The sequence below is a fragment of the Brachyistius frenatus genome, unplaced genomic scaffold (genome assembly GCF_029030835.1).
Source record: "Brachyistius frenatus isolate BFR_SWC_R1_liver_20210118 unplaced genomic scaffold, ASM2903083v1 Contig_2, whole genome shotgun sequence".
In the NCBI taxonomy this organism is placed as follows: Eukaryota; Metazoa; Chordata; class Actinopteri; family Embiotocidae; genus Brachyistius; species Brachyistius frenatus.
This window is the reverse complement of record NW_027210601.1, coordinates 8,356,106-8,381,586: the sequence shown is the minus strand read 5'-3', so window position 1 is coordinate 8,381,586 and position 25,481 is coordinate 8,356,106. Positions and strand designations below refer to the sequence as shown.

Genomic DNA, 25,481 nt, shown 5'->3' with positions numbered 1-25,481 from the left:
CCACACTCCCACAGGAATAGATCTCGAATGCCTGACACCCACTGTTCCATCTTTCTTCAATTTCTTTAAGATAATTTAGTTTTACCCCATAAATCTGAAAAAGCATAAATCCAGAGATGAACTGATGCACTACGAAGAGCGCGTGTGTGCGTATGTTTGGAAAGTTTATTTCTTCTGGAGTAAAGCATTACAAATAAGATATTGTAGAGGAAGCAGGAGAGAAATGGTTGGGTTCCAGGGTTATTTTCATACTATTTTTCATTTTTTTGTGATTTAGTTCCTATTATCAAGAAGCTCCTTACAGCACCACAAAGGCAAACACTGTTTGCAAAGGATCAGTCATTTTTCTTCTTCGTTTTCAGTGGTATAGGCCTTTTGTAAAAGAAATATCAAAATAAATTAAGGGAAATTGGAAGTTTGTTGTCCTCAAAAGGGACATAGCTTTTATGACTCAGACAGTTTGTGATTGCAATATAGAGTTTGTTTGGAAGGACTTACTTTGTATCAAATACATGTATGTATGTATTATTTGTAGAATATTTGAGAATCTGAAACAAAGTAACTTCTGCCATTTTTGTTTCAAAAACATTAACAATCTATTATACGATTCATTTTTCTCTTAAATGACGAATCGATTAGTCAACTGAATTGTTCTGCTTCTGGAGTACTAATTGACTTCAAGTTGGATCAAATGTCCTTTCTTAAAAAGATAGAATTCAGTTAGTCGTACTTGGCAGTAGTTATGACATGGCTATCCGTTTTTGTATCTCATGCTCATGAATCAGTGCTGCCTTTGACAGTGAGGTTTTAATGCATTGTTGCTAAGTTTTTAAATTTGGTCATCCATCACCCAAATTATGTGTGAAACTTGTTCTAAACTAATGACAAGATAATGACAATATCATTAGTCATACTGGAAAACCATTTAGCTTTGCAACTTCTTCCTTTGCAAATTTAGTGTTACTGTACACAAACAGCATTTGTTCCATTGCTGTATTATTTACTGCAGCACTACGGTATGTGTGTGAATGTGCACAAATCATTTCCTATTGAGGTTAAACATGTTGAAAGACCGTGTATCATTACACACATAACATGTTTACTGCATGTTGACTTTAAGATCGGAAACACTGTACTGACAGAAACAAAATGGAAAAAGAAATGAGGTCAAGAAGGGCAGTGAAAAAATACAAATAAAGAGTTAAAGGAAGACGGAGGTTTAAAGATTCAAGATGAGATCAAAAAATGACTGCAAACAAGAACGGCAACAGAAAACTAGAAATACAGATGAGATATAGATTAGAATTGAAGAGAAAGATTCAAACGATGGCCGGTTACTTTTAAGAAAATGGCCACCATTTGTGCTTTGAGAAGCATTGAACTGGATGAGGAGAACAAAGAATTACAGAGGGAGTAAGTCATTTAAGAAAATTAGATTCAACATGCGAGTCAGGAGCCACTACGAGAGACGGGAAGTGGAAAACAATGGAGAGCAAACTGACGAAGCTTGTAAGAAGACAGTTTGGATGAGCAGAAAGGTGCATAGACGGAATGATTAGTGAAAAGTGCAGGGGAATAAATTTAAGCTAATAACTGAACATAAATAGGAAGACAGATGCAAGATGGCAAATAAGAGGAGAGATGGAGGGAAATAAAGAGAAGGGGGATAGAAGAGGGCAGGCAGTAAATGTGAAAAGGAGGATATGAGATAAATATATAGGAGGATAGAGAGATGAAAAGATGAAAGGGGAGGTGAAAGCAGATCCTTAATGGAGGATAAAAGCGAGGAAGGAGGCAGAAGATGAAAGAAAGGCTGAGTGGAAGAAGGGCTGAGAGGACAGGTTCTTAAATAAACTGTGGTTGTTTTTGCTGATAGAAAGCTTAATAAATTAAAATGTAGAGACAAAGAAAAATGGGAGGACAGATTGAGAAGAGACAGGAGTGGCAGGATGGAGCAGGGGAATACAAAATCAAAATAAGTCGCTGCATTGTGTGCATGTTTGAAACAGAATTAAAAGGACTTTGTCATTACTGGGGAAGTGTGATCTGCTAAAATATCCATTCTAATTTATTTTGCCACAATCACATTTGACAGTAAAAGAAAACCACAGGTACAAATGTTAAAGGAAACTCTGCCCTCACTGTTTGACCTTAGCACAGCTGAGCAGACATAAACCCCAGTGCATTGTCTTCTTTATCGATTCTTTATTTGTTCCTTCAAAATATCAACAGAGTAACATTAAAAGAAAATAACAGAGCAGAATTATGAACTGTGGTGCACTGCTTATTAATGTTACATTTCCAAGTGAACATATTTTAATACATTACCAAATTATGCAAAGGATAATTTGCGAAATATTCTGTATGTAGCCTATACAAACATATGGACATTTATCATGGTCACTATGTGAGAAGCAAACAAAGACTACGTTAATTCCAAAGCTACATTTAGCAACATTGCACCTATGTCAATTAGCATTAAACTGACATTTTCAAAAACAATTGCAATGCCAATGGAAATAAATGAATTAATATTAGCCATAACGCAATGGTTTGTGCTTGGTTGCAACAACTGGAGCAACAAACACTCTAAACCGTACGCGCCTGTGATTGGTTCGTCCGCTGTCACACCAACTTGTACCTAACCCTCAACTTAACCCTACCCTGAACCCTCCTGCTGATTCAATCGAGCAACAGCCAGAACAGAACATGTGACGCTCCCTGATTCTTGGGGAACCTATCGTCCTGTCTATTGGCTGTTGCAACACAAAAAGAAATGAACAGACAAAAACAGTAACTCCACCTGCTGGTAAGAATTATTCTCCGCGATAGGACAAGACTGAGTTTGTCTCCTATGTTATGTATTTTTGGACATCCTACAATGAGTTGGTAAAAAGAAAACACTTAATTGTAGGATACCCACATTTAACTAATTAATAACTATTAAACTGGTTCCAGATAAATATACCGAAAGATCAAATGTATGTTTACCGATGTCAGAAAATGTAACAAGTTGTGATCTAATTGGAAAGAAGTGGAGGGAGAAGGTGAATGTGCAAGGATGAAAAATGGTCAAAGTAATATGTACAAAATAATTATATGGACAGATGAAAGGAATAAAGATGCTGGGGATGACAGGAGATAGAAATTTGGGGACAGGTGAGAGGGAAAGGATGCGAGACAAAAGGAAAAAAAACACGTCTTGAAAATAGGGAAAGGGAAAAGAGACGAGCACAACTAAACAAGAGAGAAAGAAGATTTAGATGGATAAATGGCAGGAAGTGTTGAGGACGGCAGGTAAAGGGGGAGGAGGTGGTGGAAGTTAGGACAGAAGAAAAAGAATGAGGTGCATAATGCTCGAAGAAACAATGGTCTGGGTGGAGGAGAGAGAAAGCGGAAGGGAGGAAATAAAGGAAGGAGGGAGGTGAAATAAAAGAAAGAATGGTCACTGCAGGACAAGAAAGAAAATGTGGCGCAGTGGCAGCAAGACAGTTTGGCTCTTTTCCATACCTGAAAAAGAGCTGGCCTTCTCTTCCTCCCTCTCTCTTCCGCCCCATTTAATTCAAGGAATCTATGAGCTGAAGGCCCACTTGTGTGCAAGCGTATTTTTCGAGGACAAACTCAAACATGTGGAGTGAAGATTAAAGGTAGCCTTGACTTTCTACTTGACACCTGTTCCCTGATCTCTACAGATGCCCGTTTTTGTATCACTGGTTAGCTGACCAAGACTCCCTCTTTTCCCTGGAACACTTTGATCCTATGGTGCATTAAAGTCCCTATTGAGTGGTCAGTTGGAGTGCAACCCTTATTTATTTTCATAAAGTGGAGCATTGTCTGTGTTCTGCCTCAGTGGCCGTATGCCAGGATGTGTTACTGCTCAAAGCAAATAAGAGATGGAGGTGTAAACAAATTGGCAAACTATAAGTAATTAAAAAAAATTAGAGTAAGTCGTTATGTAGGTCTCATGTAATGATTATGAGCTATAGTTTAGGAGTTTCTTGAAAAATGCGCATATACAATATGCTTTTTTCAAATACATTTAACATGCAGGCACAAACAAGTTATGAAAGTACATAGTTTATGGCTTTCCTGACAAACTATAAAAAATGTAAAATAAAAGATTACAGGACGGTGAAGACTTACACAAATCATTTTCACTCTTCTCAGCACAAGACGTTCGTTTTTTTGTTGTCCTTTATTGATGTATATGTCTACTGGTATTATTAACACTGCTCTTTTAAAAAACTGAGTGATTTGTGCACTCAACAACTGAGGATTGTTTTTTCTCAGTGTTTAAAATGTCTGCTAATAATGTGAATCCGGTCTTACTTGTGTTTCAACAGGTTAACAGGCTTCTCGGTTCCTGCCCCGGTCACCAGCACAGGGAACGTCTTCTCTTTGAGGTTGACCAGTGACTTTGCTGTTTCGGCACATGGCTTCAAACTCAACTACGAAGGTCAGAAAGAGTCTGTTTCTGTGTGTTTTGTGTGTCTGGTTGGTATGTTGAGAATCTATAAGCTGTGCCTCAATACTGACCTCTATAGTTCAGAAAAGTAAACAACATAAGTTGACGGCCTAAGTATGGAAAATCAGGCCAAATTCCACAGGTCACTTATTGTAGGACTGTCTGAGGCATGTGGAGAAGAAAGATTCATTCAGACAACCAAAACTCCACCTTTGTTTTTGAATGCACAGGTTAATGAGGTGGACCGCTGCGTGTTGTTTACATCAAAGGGACCCCTGTCTGTATTTGCTGGACACATTGTACACCTAAGAACCTTTAAAACACATGGTTATATGTTATTTTGTTTGATTTTGGTCCTTTTAAAAGCCCATGATTTCTATTCAATTCGATTCCTTTGAGGGACCACTCAGATTCTGAAAGTTTTCAAGGAGAAGTGTCATGTCCTGAACTCAATCCACATTTTTGACTCCTTTCCGCTTAGCACCGGAAAGGGCTCCCGAATGGGTGACAAGTTCATTCCATTTAAACAAGGGAGGCTGTCAAGCTTACCACATCCAGAGAGGGAGAGAAAGGTCTGGGCAGACATGACCAAACATGTGAGCATACTGAAGGTTATGTATTGTAGATGAGCGGGGACAGAAAAGGAGGCATTCTGTGGCGACACAGAACATCAGTCTGGTTAGGCAAAAAAAAAAAAATCTTATTTAGAATTTCCTATTTTTCAGCTCCTGTTAAAACAGACAAACTTTCTCTCCTTGGGGTTATTGTAAATACATCAAACATAATAATGATTCAATATGACCTTAAATTATCCTTGTAATACAAATGTTGTACTAATTCTTTTGAACATTTATTAGTGGTAAAGTATAGGCATTGCTTTGAGGAGGAGAGGATGAGAGCGAGACAAAAGTTGGACGATTGCAGAGGTAGCTCCTTTTGCCCTCTTCCTTTAGGGCCTCAGTAAAGTCCGTGGTGCCATATTCACAGATGGAAGAACAGATACGGGTGGTTGAAGTGATGGTTAAAATTAGAACTCACTATGTATAAACACCATGTCCTGTGTGCATTTAAGATTTTAGATCAGATTTAGATTAGAAAACCTTTGATGTCCCCAAGTCAGTTAGTTCCAGAGCGTAAAACAAAAGTGTGTGAGACTGTTTACCGGAGGCACACACACACACACACACACACACACACACACACACACACACACACACACACACACGCACGCACACGCACACACACACACGCACACATCACACACACATCACACTGAGAAACCTGCCGAAACAAATAAGTACACAATTGTCGAGTTCCTCTCCATCCACTGAGCAGATTGTTGAGATGTTACAGACACATCTGTCTCACTCACATGGTTCGATTACATCAGTGACCCTTTACGCCATTTAAAAGCCCACAGTGCAAGAAATTGATTTAGTAGATCATACACATCAGTTGCAATGTATCAATTAAGGTTGCAGACATATATACAGTACAGGAATGGCCAATTGTAGCAAAAATAAGATTCGATAATCGCTCTTAATCAATGACATACCCATTAAGAAAACTTGGAACATTTAGGGTTCAGTCACTATATTAATTGAAACATATTTCCAGTGTTACAAATGCCAAGATGTCAAGTCCTCAGCACATGGCTCATGTAAATGCAGCAGAGTGCATAAGAAATGGGTGAGGTGTACCTTTTTGTTTTTGTTTTTCCTGCATAAAAAAAAAAACAATGTAGCTGGTGCATTTCAATTACTGGCGAGCCAGCGAGTTAGCTGAGACACAGAAAGTCATTTCCTCTGTAATTATGACTGGGAACGGGGTGAAAAATTACCCACACACATGCTCCAGACTGGATTAAAATCACTCACAAGGGCAGGTGATATTAAAATGACCCCACCTCCCACTACTTGTGCACCGTGTGCTTTGTCCTTGGCACCAGAATTATCCATAGACGGTGTACATTTTTCTGCAAAAGTTCATTAAAAATTGGCGCTCCTCACCCTTATGAAATTCCAATTCAAAACCCTCATGTACTTTGTGCCATTTACTGCATTCCCTAACTCCTTAATGCATTCGCTAATCATCCCAAATAAACACCCCAACCCTGACATTCATCTAATTCTAACCTAAACCCTCAACCCAAGGCTTAACCTTTTTAGAGGTCTGTCCCAAAGAAAGGACCATCCGAAATATCCTCACTTTCCAAAAGTATCCCAAGATCTGAAATTCAAATTTGTCCTCGCAAAGATCTCACATAGAGACACCGAGTGTTTGTCACAGCTGTTTGCTGTTCAAAATGACACACTCCTTAACTATGTGTGTCTTTCTGCATCCTTCTGTGAGTGTTTGTGCCCGTCTGTATGTAGGTTGGTTTTTAGTGGGTGTTTATCTTGTTGATATGTGTCTGGTCTGCTGCATAATGACGATATCACTGATTGCTGAAGTGTCCGGGTTTAAATCTCCTCACATGCTGTGCTGTGTCTTTATATGTGTGTGTGCTTGTGTGTTGGTGCCACTTGTATGTCAAAGCAGTTGTCCCAGATTTATTCACTGGCACAAATTTCCACTTGCTACTTGGCCCATGTTCATTTTGTGTGTGTGTGTGTGTGTGTGTGTGTGTGTGTGTGTGTGTGTGTGTGTGTGTGTGTGTGTGTGTGTGTGTGTGCGTGTGTGTGTGTGTGTGTGTGTAGATGTGACACGGAAAGAGTTTGCTCTCAGTGAGACCATCCAGGGGACTTTTCTGAAGATCCCCTGCTGCTGATACATTCAGCCGTTTGACTTACTCTCTCTCTCTCTCTCTCTGTGTGTGTGTGTGTGTGTGTGTGTGTGTGTGTGTGTGTGTGTGTGTGTGTGTGTGTGTGTGTGTGTGTGTGTGTGTGTGTGCGCCTGAGATGGGGAGACAGTGAGACAGAGCAGCAAACCACACTTGGCATTTGCACAAATGCAACCTTCTGCTGATGATCTGTCTTTCTTCTGTCCATGTTCATCTTCTCGTACTGTCCTCAGCACTCAGCTCGGCTATATATTCATACAGTTTTCTCAGAAGGAATTATCCACCCTAACCAGGGACAATATTTTGGCAAGTCACCCGTAGTCCATGTAATCCTTCGGCCTGATCTGTTACTGGAGCCATTTCAGATTGTAGATCTTTGCAGGTATTGCCTTACAAACAATGCGTACGAACAAAATAGATTAGTAAAAAAAAATACCTGCTCATTATCGTTATTGGTTGGTTGTTGTTTAAAATCACAACACTTATTTTTAGTATACCAACTCAAATTTTGAACCGTTAGTAATGAGAGCTCCAGAAATCAACGGTCAAATTATAGAGACACAATGTCCTCACTTTACCAAATTCAATTAAACAGCTGTCTTTTTACTCGCATGAAACATTTTATTTTCTCTGGAGGAGTGAATTTTTTTTACCTCTGTGATTGATACTTGTAGGTGAGTGTGTTTTGAATTAAGTCAGCACTTCCATCTCACTTAGAGGTTAGTGAGTGGGTTGGGAAATCATCTAAAAATCGTACTTATGATAATACATTAACATATATGTTGGAAATCTGGGGATTGTTCGGATATCCGAGGAGGACATGTTACTGTGCAGGCATTCCAGGCACATGAAACTAAGAGTACACCCTGGGGCAGACCCACAAGATGCCTGAGGGTTTTTATGTCCTACCTGGACTAGGAAAGCTTTTATGTCCTGCCGGGACCAGGAATGCCCTGGAACTCTTCCATCAGGAGTGCTGGAGGAGCTGGAGGATGAGGATGGGGTAGAATAAAGTCTTTGCCTGTCGCTTGCATTGTGGATTTCATGAAAATGAGTGAATGGATTTGACTGGATAGATAGATGAATTAGCATACAGTATACCTGCATTTCTATGACAGAAGTGTGCCTTATATCCACATTGTAAAGCAGAAAAATATCGAATTCAAGGATCGCTGTACAGGAAGGAATTTTGCAATCGGCAGGGCGAAGGTACAGTAGTTCTGCTCTATCCTTTCCAGCTCGTCTGCTTGGTGGGATGTACTTTGATGTGATTGTTGGACTCCTTCAACATTTCTTCCTCTTCCTCTGAAGACTGTCAGGTCATAAGTAATTCATGCCCCAGCACATACCATACAGTGTGTATATGTGCGTGTGAAACAGAGAGAGAAAGACAGTAATGTATTATTTAACATGAAGTCGGAGGCATTTTGATATTGTGCTGATGAGACGGAATCACAGATTATCACAGCACTTACACACACACACACACACACACACACACACACACACACACACACACACACACACACACACACACACACACACACACACACACACACACACACACACACACACACACACACACACACACACACACACACATACTGTTCTTTCTCAGCATTATCCATACTGAAGAATTATTATTTTTATTTCCTCGTCCTTCTCCTGTCTGCTACCGCTCCACCTTTTGCTTGTTCATCCTCAGTCATCTTCTCTCCTTCTTGTTTTGCATTTGATCAGATTTTACTGTATTAGGAAAATGAAGGTAAGCCGTAAACAAAATGGAAGCAAAAAGGTAAAGGCTTGATTTGCCTCCGACACAGCCGTAGGAGCGGTAGCTGCCTTTCTAGACAATGCTTGTGCATTTGAGAAAGAGCCCAGAAGCAGTTATTTGCTCTGCTTTGCCATAAATACGGAAGACATATCAAGCTACGCAGGGCAGAACAGCCGGTCATGAAGTCAAACAGAGGAGCAGCATTTTCACAATGTTGCAGAAGACTCTCGATTGTATATCACACCACCACATAAACCTGTTTCCCCGTGGTCTTTCAAGTAGGGCAATAAATGCATTCTCCTTCTGCGACAGACACTCTAAGTGAAATAGTTACTAAATGAGGATAATATTCAACTTAACTTGTGATGCACTTATCAAAACACAGTTACACTACACAATCAAAATATAATCGACGATTGAAATTGTTTTGATGTTGAACGTTTTTTTAATAACTGAAACACAGCACACTATATTAACTTTGTCTGTAGACTGCAGCATCAGGTAGGACATAACAACAATAAATACAAAACAGACAAAAACAAGCAACCCATTTAACACTAGAGCCTGCTTTCCTGCCAGAAGCACACATATCAAATCAGGAACAAAAGGGCATCATACAGGTGACGTTGCAGACCGGAGCCCATCCCCAGTTAAATAGAAAAATAATGACTTTCAAATAACAATTCTGCTGTCTTCCATCAGTATTGCCTTTAGGACTTACGGCAATTTCCACCAGCTTGAATGACAAATATGGCACCTTTCTGAGTTTTGTAGATCTGAAGAGCAAAGCTCGTCCCAATTCTCAGAACTGTCACCTTTTTCTAGAGTTTGCTAGTCTTTCTAAGGTATTATCTGCTAATTTACTCTCATGAAAATGTCATCGTATAAAAGCACAATGGTTTGACTGACAGACTGATGCAACTGCATACACTATTGCATTTATGGTGTGTTATAGATTGCAGCTTGCAGTGAACACTGTTAGAAGAAGCATGTTGTCTCCCAGCAGGCATGAAACAGGCATATTTCTGATGCTAATGCGGTCAGGGAGAGGTATGTGGGAATCAACACTAGTTTGAGCAACAGACAGAGAAACGTAACATACAGTAAGACCCATGTGGGCCTTGACCCACAGTAATAATACACTACACATATAGATTAATTTGTTCATGTAGAGGTACAGGCTTGCGTAGGGAAACACAGACACACATTTCCCTGAAGTAATCTTTTTTTTTTTTTTTTTAGACCATGGACCGGAGAACATGTTCTTCATCCTACAACGTGACTAACAAGTCAGCAGAGATTTCACTTCACTCCCATCATCCGCAATCTCTTTTCACTGCTGCCGTTTCTCCTCCCCTCCGCTGCACTTTCAGTATCTGCACTGCTTGTTTTTCTCCTCTCTTAAGATATAACAGTAATACACTTTTCTTTTACCTTCATTTACACTTACCAGAGAGAGTTTGCGTAGCACCTCAAGTGAAGGAACAAACAAAGAGTAATAAAATATAGAGGAGGGAGATAAAAAAAAAAAAAGAAGATAAAAACACATTTGACGGAAAAATGGTTAGAGGTGCGAAACAAAATGTTTCTTTTTTTAGTATATAAATGCAGAAACAACAGGTTCACACATTCTCTAACAAACACAAATCATCAAACAAGGCAGAAACATCGGTGTAAATGTTACAAAAGTGATTTTATTTCCAGGAATGGCCTAAATTCCTTCAGAAAGACAATATTTGATTGTAGATGTTTATTCTGAAGGAAGTGGAGATGCTAATTCTGAGGTCGGGGTGGAGAAAGTTAGATTGGTGTGACTGAAACAAGATAAAAGGAGGGATGATCTGTCCACTCCTCTCCCTTTATCTATCATGAGCAGTTGGGGCGGGGGCTGTGATGTGCAAACACATAGAAGTTACTGGCAGCTGGTTGAACACTTTGGGAGCTCTCACCGGCCAGATGTCGGTGGCATCGCTGCACCCGTCTCCATCTGGGCGTTTATCCATCAGCTCCACATAATAACATGGAGTGTGTTACACACTCACAGAGGGCTGCAGCCAATCCAGTGACCTTCGGGTCCTGCACTCCTTTCCTAAACGTGCTCCTCTATACCATTGTGATATATGACTGATGATTTAGGTTGTCTGGGGAATGTTTTTATGGCGAACTTTTGTCAATATTGTATGGGTTAAAACCTCAGACTAATAAGTGCAAACACAATCACCTACTAGTATAAATAACTGAATTGAATTGGACAAATGGACTGACAACGACTCAAATATTTCTGTTGCAGTCTAGACTGATTTAAACACTGGGTACCAAAAAGGATCAACATTTAACAGACAACAACTTACCAAAGTATGAGAAGAAAACAAAATGTATTAAATACTTTCCATTACAACACTGTTCATAAATTAAAAAAAGGAAATAAAACAAATAATCTCTACTGTTTTTGCAAGCTACATAAACACAGATAGATGTGTGTGACATATTGTTCTTTTTGAGTTTTAAAGTGGATTGTTGTTAGGCTCGCTGACTTTTTTCCCCCTTAGATTTGGCTAATCTGAAAAGCACTTTTTTTCATGGGATGTGTGGTCATTTTTAATTTCTAAATATTACTTAATATATAAATTCACAGTCATTAACAATTTATGACATTGTCGATATGGTCTGTTTTTTTTTTTAAATACATGTGTAGCTTTGTATTTGCATAACATTTAACTACAGTGGAATTTACGGGGAGAAATTAAGGGTTTGCTCTAACAAAACCAGACAGGATGGAAAACTTGGCCTGTTGCCAGTAAAGTCATTGCTCCTTGTAGCAACATAAAACATGTGGTCAATAACCACTCTGCTCCTCTGTTTGGTGGAAGAAGTGTAAAGTTTTACTTAGAACCTCGTTTAATTTCTTCTGAATTACAATGCAGGAAACATAAACATCTTGGATTGAGATACATTTACAACATTTTTGATCTCCTGCACCAGTAATATTTCAGTCTTGATGACAGTCACAGCGGTAAATACAATCTAATAACATTCAATTCTCACACTGATGAATCTGATCACACGACTTGATGCAGTGCCACTAAGACCAGCACCTCAGAGGAAACCCTTTTATGAAATGTGAAATTGAAATGGTTGTGCAGCAGATGGGCAGAGTTACAGTGAAGACTGAGACAACGGCAAATCACAGTAAATCTCAGTTTTTAAAAGTGTTTGCCTCCATATTTAGAGGCAGCCATTAAAAGGCATTCCACAATGTGTTTGTCCGGGTCTTTGATCCCTTATCAGCACTTGATTGATTGATTTTGACTCTAGTCTCTTTAACTTGAACATGATCTGAGTGCAAATGTCAGGTTTGTGTGTGAGTGTGTATGTGCGTCAGTGGTATATATTGCACAAGTGCTATCAGTGTTTGTGTGTGTTTTGTGCGTCTGCGCGTGCATGCGTATGTGATTGAGGTTCTGGCTGTGGCTGGTCTGATCTTTATCAAAGAGACCTGAGGGGACTGACAATGTCCACTCGTCTATCTATCATCCCTCCATCTGTCTGTCTCTTTTCTTTCTCACTTTCTGTCATTCAGCCTTTCTCTTGCTTCCTCAGTTTTAATTTACTTCAATTCAAAGAATCCAAGTCAGTTAATAGCATCATGGGACATAGGAGGTGACCCTAATAGTTGAGGTTGATTGATGGAGTTACACCCGGTAGCTTCTTGACCATGATAATACAGTAAAGTTATAATATACATTTTTTTTTTAAAACAACAATTGTACATTTAAAAATACTTCACAGTTGTTGTTTTTGTTTGTTTTTTTATTTCTCTTCTCGTTCAATACACATATTCAGCGCAAACAATGCACACAGCCCACAAGTAAACATGGGGGTATGCCAACTCATACACAAAAGTATGGCTCAGTTCATACATTTAAAATGAGAGGGGATATGTCATTGCTGTCCCTGGAGAAAAGTGTTTTTACAGCCCTGTGCTGAGTGTTATCAGGGTGTGTGCGTGTGCATAATGTATATGTGCACATCCTACATATTCCCATGTGTATATAGCAGTGTGAAGTATATGTGGGATTTGAGAGGGGAGAAATGGAGTTAAATAGAAGAGGGGAAGAAGAAACTGAAGGAAGAAAAGAAAAAGAACTGTAAGGGGCAAAGGAAGAGAAGAAAGTAAAAGGAGTAAATCCAATTTGTGATCAGAGGGCAGAAGAAAAGAAGGAAGAGGAGAGAAGAGAAGAGAAGAGAAGAGAAGAGAAGAGAAGAGAAGAGAAGAGAAGAGAAGAGAAGAGAAGAGAAGAGAAGAGAAGAGAAGAGAAGAGAAGAGAAGAGAAGAGAAGAGAAGAGAAGAGAAGAGAAGAGAAGAGAAGAGAAGAGAAGCTCCCTGTAATAATGTAATGTGCTCTATGCTTTCTAGTTGAGCAGGAGAAATCAATGCTGTTTTAAAGCTCTATGTGTGTGTGTGTGTGTGTGTGTGTGTGTGTGTGTGTGTGTGTGTGTGTGTGTGTGTGTGTGTGTGTGTGTGTGTGTGTGTGTGTGTGTTCATTATCGACAGTGTGAATGCAGCTCCTCACTGTTCCAACTCCTGCAAGGTCAGCTTCAACACATGGGCATCAATCAAAACAGTCACACACATACACACTTATACAGACACACACACAGTGACAGCAGATGTGAAGAGCAGATTGTATGGAAGTGAGTTTTAAAGGGAAACATGAGTGGATATTAAAACACGATGGCAAATTGTGAGTTACACAAATGTCAGTCACTCATGCACTTATAAGCCATAGGTTCCATCGCATGTGCAACGCTGTTTTGTTCTGTCCTCTTTATGGCTTCATACCCTGCTCCGTGTTCTGTTTAGTGTCATTATATCCTACCTCCTCTCTGAATTCTTTTGTTCATGACAGATTACAACCCTGTTATAACTATAGCAACAGACAATGAACACGCTTTTCAGTGTTTTACAGAAGGAGTGTGACTCCTCAAGGTTACTTGCCATTGTCAAAAGCACTGTCATTAGCTCATTATATGGATCATTGCATATAATTATATAATGGTATGGTACAAATCTCTCAGAGTTGAGCCTTCAACGACTGTCCACACAATGTATCAATTTGATGTCTGGATAATGTAATTACAGTAAATGGCTGCCAAACGTCTTAGTGTCCGGCCAGACGGGATACTGCCGGTGCCTCACATCACAAAAGTCCAGAAAATGACTAATTAATCTGATACCTGGATAAAACTAACTAATCTAATGATGTACTTATATTAAACAGCTGCCAAAGCCTTTATTTCCTGGAAAGGATATGTGTCTAACATCACAAATTGCCCAAAAATCAGTCTGATACCTGAATAATGTAATTGCATTTAAGTTTAGAGCCTTTCAGTGGTGAGATTGGCAAGACAAGAGTTTTACACTAAAAGAAGTGCAGCAAATGATATATTGACCTCATATCGGAATGATATTAAACACCTTTATGATGGAATTATAGGGAATAGCTGCCAAACCGCTCTGTGGCGGGACAGGATAGAAATTACATCAAATGATATATTGATTTGATATTCAGGTCTGTCGGACAACCACTGGCCACCTGACTAAAATATAGGCTATCCTGGTACATAGTTAATATCAGTGTGTGTAGATGTGTGCTTATGTGCTGCGGCAGTTTGTGTGTATGCGAGTGTGTGTTGGTAATAATATGGCCACCTGGCCAATGTCAGTCCATTATTCAGCTTTATACCAGCCAACCAATCAAACGGCCTCCCTTCAGGGTCTCCACCTCAGCCCATCCAATCAGCTCCTCCTGCCAAGCAAGAAGGAATGTCACCTGATTAGCATAACCACAAAATGAACAGGGTCATGCTGACATGGCACTTTTTTTTTTGAGTCAGACAGCACTCCCAGGCAACGTTTGCACAAAACATATGCCTCAACACTGTCAGCCAATCAAAGAGGATTTTCACCAAACATATCACCATCTCATGAAACATGATAAGAAACATTGACAGAATGGTCTCTAACCTCTTTGAGCTGCTTCTCATCACCATATTTCATTATTTAAGGGCATTCCATGGGGTTTTTCCCTCAATATTTAATAATCTAATTAATTCTTAAAATGACTATCAGCGCTGTATTCTCCAGCCCCTATGCTCTGCTTTCTATCAGCAGATTATGTTATTTCACTTTCCCACTGCTTTTTAATATCTAAAGTACTGTTACTTTTGAAAGGAGAACCGCAGTAAAGCAGTGGAAAGTGCAGTAACACAGCACTAATAGGTTTGTTCGAGTCATTGGATTCCTCTCAAATTGATGGTTGAGCTTTAGATACAAATGTAATTTGAAATGTCTTGTGTCACTGACAATATTAATGCTTGCAGGTAAAGCCAGCCTTGTCCTAAAGATTGCAGGGTGGCTGGTGGAACTATTACAGCCCAATGTATTGACGATTCCTGCTAACAGGAATGACGGTAGTCCACATCAGACCATCTTCCATTATGATGTTGCTACTTTGAGTCGATGTTCGAGATTTATTTCAATGTGATAGCTTCATGATTGATGTCTGAATTGAACTGAATTTCCGAATATATCTATATATTCATTAAAGGCACCATACATATCGATATGATACTTCTTTACTTAGAAGAAATATATAATGTATATTTTAACAATGTTTTAATTTAATTACATTTGTACATGTAAGACTGGGGACCGAACATTTTGTTTCCATTTAAATCATTAAGTAAAATGCCAGTCTAAAACTGAAACAACAAAACAGGCTATAATTAAATCCTTGGAGATTCTGATCACATGCAGCTAGTTATCTCATTAAAATAACTCCTATACTATGTGGCAGATTGGAGACCGAGTTCTGCTTTGTGATGTCTGTGTCTGTCATAACAGATAGTTGCAATTATAGAAGTTTTGTTCGATGATGAAGAGAACTTCTTCACAAATTGATTCCTTGGTGATTGTGCACCGCCAAATACACGCTGGTACACAAACAGCACACACAAACACATACTCAATGCCACCACGTGCTGAGGCAAATATATAAGTGTCGTGCAGAGAGAGGACTTGTTGCGTTGAGGTTGATGTTACAACGAGAAGCAAGATGAAAGAAGATTAAACGTTTGAAACAGGTTTTAAAAAACGGAAACAGGACCGAGGCCAGGTGTTTATGTCTTGAAGGATTTCAGCATAAAAGTTGGCACGACACTGTATATTTTCATATCACTTCAATAATATTTCATTGTGAAAGGCAATGTTCCCACCTCCTTGATGAGTTTTAGGATCAGGACTCATGTCAGCCGTGTAAACCGTTCAACTAAAACTGCCGCAGCAGCCTGTCTCATAAAGACAATGGATGTGGTTTTTGGATGTTGCTATTCTTGTTTGACCCTTAGTGTGCACTATTTTTTTCTGCGAGGTGGAAACTGTTCATTTAAGTGTTGTTTTTTCTTAAGTGTTTGTATGTAGGAGTAGTTTAATGAAGAAGCATGCTCGTTGTTTGTGCTCTGGTGCTTGTTGATATGGTAACGGTCTATTTATTTATTAAAGGTTATCTTGAACATTATACTTTAACATCAAAAGACCTACTGGAAAGTATATGCTGGATTTTTAGACATTATAAAATCAGTGTCTTTGCAGGACCATTATTCACAGTGAAGGTGAGCTCGGTAGCTTTAAAGGGTGTGTGTGTGTGTGTGTGTGTGTGTGTGTGTGTGTGTGTGTGTGTGTGTGTGTGTGTGTGTGTGTGTGTGTGTGTGTGTGTGTGTGTGTGTGTCTGAGTGATTATATGTGTTCTGGTGACTGTCAGTCAGCCTTTCAGGGGGTCTCTTGATGTTAAATTTAATAAGTCATGCTACAGTAACCACAGCTATTAGCTATCACACACATGCTGGCAAACACATGCACAAAGCAAGCTTGCTTGCTCACCTCCACTGTGCAACCAAGCAACACACAGATGTTATCAAGCACAGCGATGATTCTCTCTCTCACACACACACACACACACACACACACACACACACACACACACACACACACACACACACACACACACACACACACACACACACACACACACACACACACACACACACACACACACACACACACACACACACACATTAACAATGACATCTCCAGGGGCAATAATCTGTACATGGGTTACCAGTTAATGTTTCATACACCACTTAACATCATTAACCTTGCATAGCCCCCAATCGCTGTCTGTTCACTCTGTGTCAGTTTATTTAAGGACAAGCGAAAGGTCTGTCTGAAGGTATTAAAGGTGTACAGAAGGAAAGTGACAACGCAGAGCCCTGCTAGCGACACCCACAGACAGCAAGATTCGTTATATCACATTGTGATCCGATAGCACCAACAGCAGAAGACCGTCATCCCCAACCTGTCTGTGGATTTTGAATTGATATCAAATTTCAACATCATAAGTAGCTCAATTTAACCACCAATCAAGACTGCTCTCATGCAGTATATTCTCCACTACTCATCATCCAAAATATAGCGTGTAGCTGCGGAACTCATTTACATCATTAGATATGTTTGTGTTTTAACTTGTTTAAATGCTGCTGCGCCAACAGAGACCGAGATTGTAAAGTCAATAGTTTGGTAGAAGGTTTATTTATCGAACAACTGTTTTTTGCAAAAGCCAGCTCATACTGGTGGGAGGTTGACACTGGATGTTAAATTGGTTACAGTGGAGAGGTGTCAGTGTGGTCCGTGGGTGATTGGGTTTGAAATAGTAAAATGAGCTGTGCCAGCTTTGGTGCAACGCACCCTCTTATGTACTATCCTCTTCCCTTCCCGTCCCGCCCAGTCCCGATAGTCAAGCTGAGGTCAAAGTTTATCTGAGTGAAACGATGGACAAACAAGAGAAGATATACTGAAAGATAAAAGAGAGGATTTGAAAAAGAAAGTATGTGAATGTGGTAGGAGAGAAAGAGGTTGCTCTGGTATCGATCCGCACAAAAAGGCTTTCTGAGACGACACACTCATTTACTCAGTACTGTTCAATGACAAGAATAGCATCTATTTCTTTTTTGAAAAGCTCTCTCTGTCTCTTGCTTTCCTTAATGGATATTGATTCAGTTTTAGGGACATACTGTAATTTTCTTTCCACTGTGCCAGTTCGCTACCTCTGTCTCGCTAACCGCCCTCTTTGTGTCTCTTTCACAACCTCTGAAGTGAACCTAACTCTCCAGCTGGCAGTAGTGTAAGTGGAAATCTGTTGTGTGTAATTGCAGGTGTGCGCGTCTCAGTATGCATGTGTCACAGTGCAGTGCAGCTTTGGCGGAGTGACAGTGATGTCAGACACATAACGATTTCCTATTGGCTGTCAGCCCCCGAGGCCTAACGACCCGTTATTGATCTGACCAATTAGCATTCACACCTTTAATTAATACTGATGCCTGATGTACACACACCAGCGCGGACACACGGGCAAACACGTACACACACGTACAGCGCAGTTTTAATTAATAGTAAGGAGAGGGGAGGCTGTGAGAAGAGATAAGAGAGGAAGAGAGGGAATGAGGCAGGAGGGAGAGATGAGTGTGTGAGACAAAGAAGAAAAGGTTCAGTTAGAGAAAGCGGAAGGGAGATCAGGACTCTTGACTAAAATCAGTGCAGCCCCCTGATGTAAGGACTCCTGGTAATTTAGAGCTTAATGGTATACTGACTTCTGATAATACTAACAAGCTTGCCTTCATGATTTGAGCAAATTGCTATTAGCTCTACCTGCGCATGTCTAATCTTTAGTGTAATGCCGTATACAGTTTATTAGACTGCAGTGAAGTGAATACTCACAGTACTGGACTCAAAGGTAACACAATCAGCTGTATTTCCCAGAACAAAGCTTTTAAAACACATCAAAGACTACCATTGTCAATACTCCGCATGCATTCCTTTAATATGACCATCATCTACAGTAACTCAGCGTCTGCTTGTAACATTAGAACTTTCAACATTTTGTTTGATTGAGACTGATGGAGCTTATTTGTTCTGGCCTGCAGAAAGATGCCTTTTCAGGTCAGATCAAACAACGACAACAACAAAAAAAGTCAGAACCAAACAAACTAACTTATGATCTTATTCAACCCTGATGGCTATAGCCTGTAAACACAGGACAATTAGGGAGAGAAAAGTGCGTGTACATGGAATTTTTGTTTTTCTTCGTATGTACTGTATGTGTGTGGGTCTAATGAAGTTCTGCTGGCAGGATGTCTTTAGGGGGAAATCTAATGGTTTATTGAACCAGGCCTCAGAGAGACATTGATCACCGCATCAAGGAGCTATACCCACATGGACACACAGACACAAGCACACACACACACACACACACACACACACACACACACACACACACACACACACACACACACACACACACACACACACACACACACACACACACACACACACACACACACACACACACACACACGCACGCACAAAACACACGCACTCATCCTTGTTATTACGTGTGCGGTTACATGCCCACATGACACGCACACACACATTCACTGCAGGCAGTAGAGTGCATACACACACTCTAACCGGTGAAGTGGAGGTAGAGAGCTTATAATTGACATCCCCATATTTCTTTGTGAGCAGTCAGACTGCCATCATTATCTGCTCATTCAATTACATACAGGGAAATTGCAAGGCTGGAATAAAACGAAGTACATCTTTTCAACTAACATTTTGAGATGGATATTCCCTCCACAAAAATGAGGTAATTGTGTTGGGCCTCTGCCCACAATAACTCTTTATTGTCTCCTCCAATAATGATTAACTTGTTTCATCCTGCTACAGTACATTCATTTGCATCCTCACTTGGTAAAGTGTAATTGTGAATTTCCATCATATGGAAGTTTATACTTATCTGCATTCAATTTATAAAAGAAGTCAACTGTACTTACTTTGTTATGTTAATGTCAAAGTGGGTCGTTATTTGTCCTGTTGATGGCCTCATTTTGCATGCACATTGGTCGTTAAAGTGATTAATATATGTCATTTAGCCGACCAGTATCATAAAAAGTAGACACAGAGGTGGGCATTAATTTTAGCCTGACCAGCAGTGGGTGAAGAAAAATAAAGTTCTGGCAAAATTATTTTAATACCTATACCTTATGGGTATTTTCAGTTCTAGAAAATTATCTGGCATACTTATTCTGTCTGAGACCAGCAGGTCAGTGTATGCTGCATATAAAGACCTTAATGAGTGACTGAAATATACTGACACCAGGCTGCTTGAAGCTACTTCATGATTGTATTGAATACAGATAATGTCAGTATTGTTCACACAGAACATCAAGGCACCACTAAGGCAATCCTCAAGATGGCTTTTACCTTCAGGGAGAGTGGTGTGTGTGTGTGTGTGTGTGTGTGTGTGTGTGTGTGTGTGTGTGTGTGTGTGTGTGTGTGTGTGTGTGTGTGTGTGTGTGTGTGTGTGTGTGTGTGTGTGTGTGTGTGTGTGTGTGTGTGTGTGTGTGTGTGTGTGTGTGTGTGTGTGTGTGTGTGTGTGTGTGTGTGTGTGTGTGTGTGTGTGTGTGTGTGTGTGTGTGTGTGTGTGTGTGTGTGTGTGTGTGTGTGTGTGTGTGTTTGATTGTCTGTGTTGTGGTGTGTAATAAACCCAGAGAGACATTAGTGGTCTGCTGCTCTGAGTCCATAATGTTTGATCTCCACTGGAAGCTACGATCATTAGTAGCACAGTTGTGTGTGTATTAACAGATCTTCACAGCTGCCAGATGATCTAAAGCTTTGAACAGTCGTTACTCTATCTGGAAGCTCCATTTTTTTTTTACCTGCTTTAACCCTCCCTCAGAATCTCTCTCTCTCTGACAGACATGCACACACACACACACACACACACACACACACACACACACACACACACACACACACACACACACACACACACACACACACACACACACACACCTTCTGCGGCCACTTAGTCATTTTCCCTCTATTAATATTTCCATAATTACTTATAATTACATCATCATCAATTACCACCTACCAATCAGAAGTGGTTTCTTAGGGGAGGCGCAAGTGAAATTGTGTGTGAGTGAATGTGTGTGTGTGATGATTTAAAGGTGAAGTCCATCACTCTGTATAAATGGTCAAAGAGGACAAAGACAAACCCAACCCCAGGAAAAAATACTGTTATTGAACAATGCTTGTGAATGTTAATGGAAATCTTGTTGGCTGAAAATGATCTCCCTTTCACAGTGAATTTATAAAGTTAAAAAAAAAAAAATAGTGGTTGGGAGTAGCAAGGTTTGGTAAATATTAGGCAGATATATTTGCTTTGACGTTCCTCTTCTATGGGTATTTCTCTGCCAGTTTGGCAGTCGTCATGAGTGATCATCTTTAATTGCCGAATATGGCAGTTCTGGCTGTGTTTGGTCCAGACCAACCTGCTAATGTCAGCAACACACCATAAACACAGGTCTCTGGTGTAAAGTCTCCTTTTCTACTTGCAAAAAAACCTCCAAAACAAACAAACAACAACAACAAAAAAGGCAAAAAGCCTGTCTTGGTCTCGCAGTTGTATTTTAGATTTTGCCTTTCAGTGCTTTTTTTTTTTACTGCCAGTCCAAATTATGATCAAATATGGATCTGGCTTAGTCCCATATGAGCCAATTAGGAACCAATGTTGGCAACGTGATTAAAACAGACACATTGTGCCAATATCATTAAGTTGTAAGCTTTACCAAACACAGAGTTGTGGTGGAGTATTTTGGAACTTTTAGTGTTAAGTGGTCTTGTAATCACAACTGAAGTGAATGATTGGTGCAAGAATGGGACTCAGTATAAAGCCAGCTTCCCTAAATGCATTGCCTGTTGTAATCCGTAGAGGTGGAACATCTTTACACAAATACTGTAGAGGCGTGTTTGTAGGTTCTTAGGTCTTCCATTACTGTGAAGTTTAAAAGTCAGCTGGCATTTAACTCTTATAATGTCTGTCAAAAAAAAGAACGATTCTAAACGTTAGAATCAAAAGCAAACATTATTCTTCATGTTTTCTTCCTAAGATCAGGTCGATGACATCTCTTACTTGAAGAATCAAGAACTGTGCTTCTATCTTAAGAATCCTCAAAGTTATGAAATGTTAGTGCCTCCGTAAGCAGTTTTCTAGTTATTATTAATTTAAACTTATGGATCATGAATGGAGAAAGAACCAACTGTGTTAACCAACTAGTTATGTTGCTGGCGCTTCTTCCACGCGTCATTGCAGGGAGTCGGCTTTAGACCCTGTAGGGAATTTGTCTGGAATAGAGTCCATAGTCTGGCTCCCTGCTGTTCCTCTTATTGGACTGCTGATGGAAATAGTCAGAGGAGGCTAGCACAGTGGGTGCTTGTTGAACCACTTATTTTCATTGCATACCTTGCCAGCCCTCTTTCTACATTGTGTTCTTATTTTTATGGCTATGGGGAGCCAGTGTTCATGAGCAATGGAGGGGGAAATGTACTCTGACCATACTCTTCTCCACCAGTGACAGCCTCAGAGCTCTACTTTAGTTGGCCCCTTTTATCTTTCTATGTCTTTCTATGTCTTTCAATCTCTTTCAGATTGTACAGAAAGAGATTAACAGTAGAGTTCTAACACTCCTCTTTACTGTTGATTTAATAGGTATTATAGTTTCCTGTCTCTGAGTTTGTGCGACATGTAACCACACAGAGGAGAAAACCTTGCCTTCCTTGCCATCAATCTTTCTTATTGCTCAGCATGATCCTTAATAATAGGCTTTTCAGCGACGTGTTGCATTTTGTGTCGTTAATGCTTTTATAAAGAAAGGTGTCACAATTTTCAAATGGTGGCTGTCTCATCTAGGCATTCATCTGTTCCCATTTAAAAAGCACACAGCCTTGTAAAATAATTCCATATGATTGTATTTGTGGTTGTTGAGCCATCATATTTAGAATTTTGGGAAAAAGCTTGAATCGTAGTATGACAGTTGCCTGACAGCTCCGCAGCAACTTTTTAACAATGGAGGGATTGTTTGGAGGAAGACAAAATTCCACTGTGAGTATTATAAATATATGGCTGTATTATGGTTGAGAGAAATGGGCACAAAAATGCCTTATGGTTCTCAACCAAAAGATTTCAGTGTTTCCAAAACTGATATGCAACCACGTAAACCTCAGCTGAATTTGAAGTTGAGCAGAGTTTTGCAAAGTACATTTAAAGTTGTAAAAATGTGTCTACAATCAAGCGCATAATGGGTAGTCTAAAAATATATACATATTTGTGCTGGCATCCTCCTGCATGGCAGATACTGTAGCATAGATCTGGCTGTTAATTTTAATATCCACAAATCACATGTATTCATATTGATAGACATCTCAAACTTGGGCTTTAACTATCAATCTGGTGCCATTAAAATGACGTTATTGCTAATAACTAACGGAAGTGCAGTAATATAGTCATTATGACATTAAAAGACAACTGAAGAAAGAATATTGTTTTCTGTAAATCATCTTTTCTCGGGATTGAATATGACTAGCTCCAATAAGATATCTTTAAATCCGTTTTTCCACACCAGTTCACACCGAATTTCAAATGACATTTAACTGCACTCCGGAGGCTCCTCACTCAGTTGGTAATGGTAAACTATCACTGCAAACCGGAAGCTGCCAATCACGTTCTGCGAAGCTGCATCAGAATACCAATGTCAGGCTGAAAACATTGTGTTCACATCTCATGTACACACATTTGGGAACACAGTGTCCCAAAATGAAACAACAGAACGCGGCCTATCTAACTTCTGTTATCTGCTTGTCTAACTTGAGTGTGATCCTCTCTCCAAAATAAACCCTCAGTGTGCACCGGTGATTAAACAGTGCACACTGATGAGTTATACTGAGATGAGAGGAAATTGAAAACACCTCTATTCTGGATCTAAAACCGTTTTTTTTTATAATGCTAATTAAATATATATTTTTTAAGTTAAATAAAGTAATATCACACACATTGACAAGTGTTAATGAGAAATAAATATGTAATGTTATTTAAAACCCTAAAATGATTACATTATAACCAGACTAATGCGAAATACATGTTTTGATTCTAGCATTGCCAGGCGGAGGCCACCTGACCACAAAAGTGATGTACAACTTCCGCCGTAAAGTTTCATTAACTTACCGGACACAAAATGTTTTATGACACAAGTCCTTCACAAGTCTATAAAACGAGTTGGTCAAAGTGTTGAATTAATCAAACTGACTTGGAACTTGACAGCTAGTGAAACCTTTTATAGATCCAAGTGTCACAGAACACATATCTGTTTGTTACAGAACTCAGGTCTGTTCTATTACAGTTCTATAAACCTCACATCTTTTATGGGATATGTCCTGAAAGGAATTTAAAAAAAAAAAAAATCATTTTTCATGTGTAGTCACTGGAAATGCATGCACATGAGTTCTTGAAACGGATTCTATACTTTGTATTGAAGCATTTTAGCATCCATTCTGTTCAAGTATGAAACTTGGTTCATTTTTTATAAAAGTTACTGCTGACTGAGGTGTAAATCCTCCAAACTCATTGAATCATCCCTCTCTGTCTGTGCCTCTCATTCCTGTTCCTGTCCTCCTCTCTGTCTCTCTCTGTCTTCACTGTCCTTCACTCCCCCTCTCCAGTCTTCCAGTCTGCAGTGTCATCTGTCTCACTATAAACTATATAAGCATGGCAGCATCCGCTCTTTTATTCTTGAACTCGCTTTCCACTACTCGGTTCTTTTCTTCCATCTTACCTCTTCTTCTCTCTCTCTTGTGCTCCATGTATCTGGACTGAGCTGTAATTGCTTATCTAGGGATAAATAAAAGTCAGGTAAATGGTTTTGTGTGTGCGTGTGTGTGCGTGTGTGTGTGTGCGTGTGCGTGTGTGCGCGTGCGTGTGCGTGTGACAAATGCAGATAGTTCTACAGATGGCCCATAAAAGCAGCAGCTTGTAATGAAGCAGCTGAGACTGAAATCATGGTTATGGTAAACTGGGGAGAGACTGAGAGAAAGAAAGAGAGGCAGAGATAGATAGATAAAGAGAGACAAATGAGAAGAGGAAGAAGTGCGGCTATGAGAGAATAAATAAGAGAGGACAGGCGGCAATAAACCACGGAGAGGACTGTGGTGTAGCTCCTGGCTACTGAATAAACTAGTGTAATGAAACTATGTGACGTTCACAATAAACCAGAGAGAGAAAGAAATAAAAAAATAAAAAGAAAGAAAGAAAGGATCAAAGGGATGGACAGAAGGGTTGATGTAGGGGAATGGAAAGGAGAGAGAGAGAGAGAGAGAAAGAGAGAGAGAGAGAGAAAGAGAGAGAGAGAGAGCTAGAAAGCAAGGAGCTGGCATGTCCTCAAAGTTTCTAGTTGAGGAGGTAGGAGTGGGGGGAAATAGAAGGGTGGAGTGTGACAGGAGGAGACAC

General features: G+C 39.8%; 1 protein-coding gene across 4 annotated transcripts in view; it reads left to right on the top strand.

The window, feature by feature from the left end:
* Positions 1 to 25,481, top strand: part of LOC138620668 (CUB and sushi domain-containing protein 3-like) — a 336,291-nt gene that overhangs the window by 103,821 nt on the left and 206,989 nt on the right. For all 4 annotated transcript variants that reach the window (XM_069698113.1, XM_069698112.1, XM_069698111.1 and 1 more), the window contains exon 3: positions 4,344 to 4,456. In XM_069698113.1, the coding sequence (XP_069554214.1) occupies positions 4,344 to 4,456 (113 nt within the window). The remainder of the gene's footprint in view (positions 1 to 4,343; positions 4,457 to 25,481) is intronic.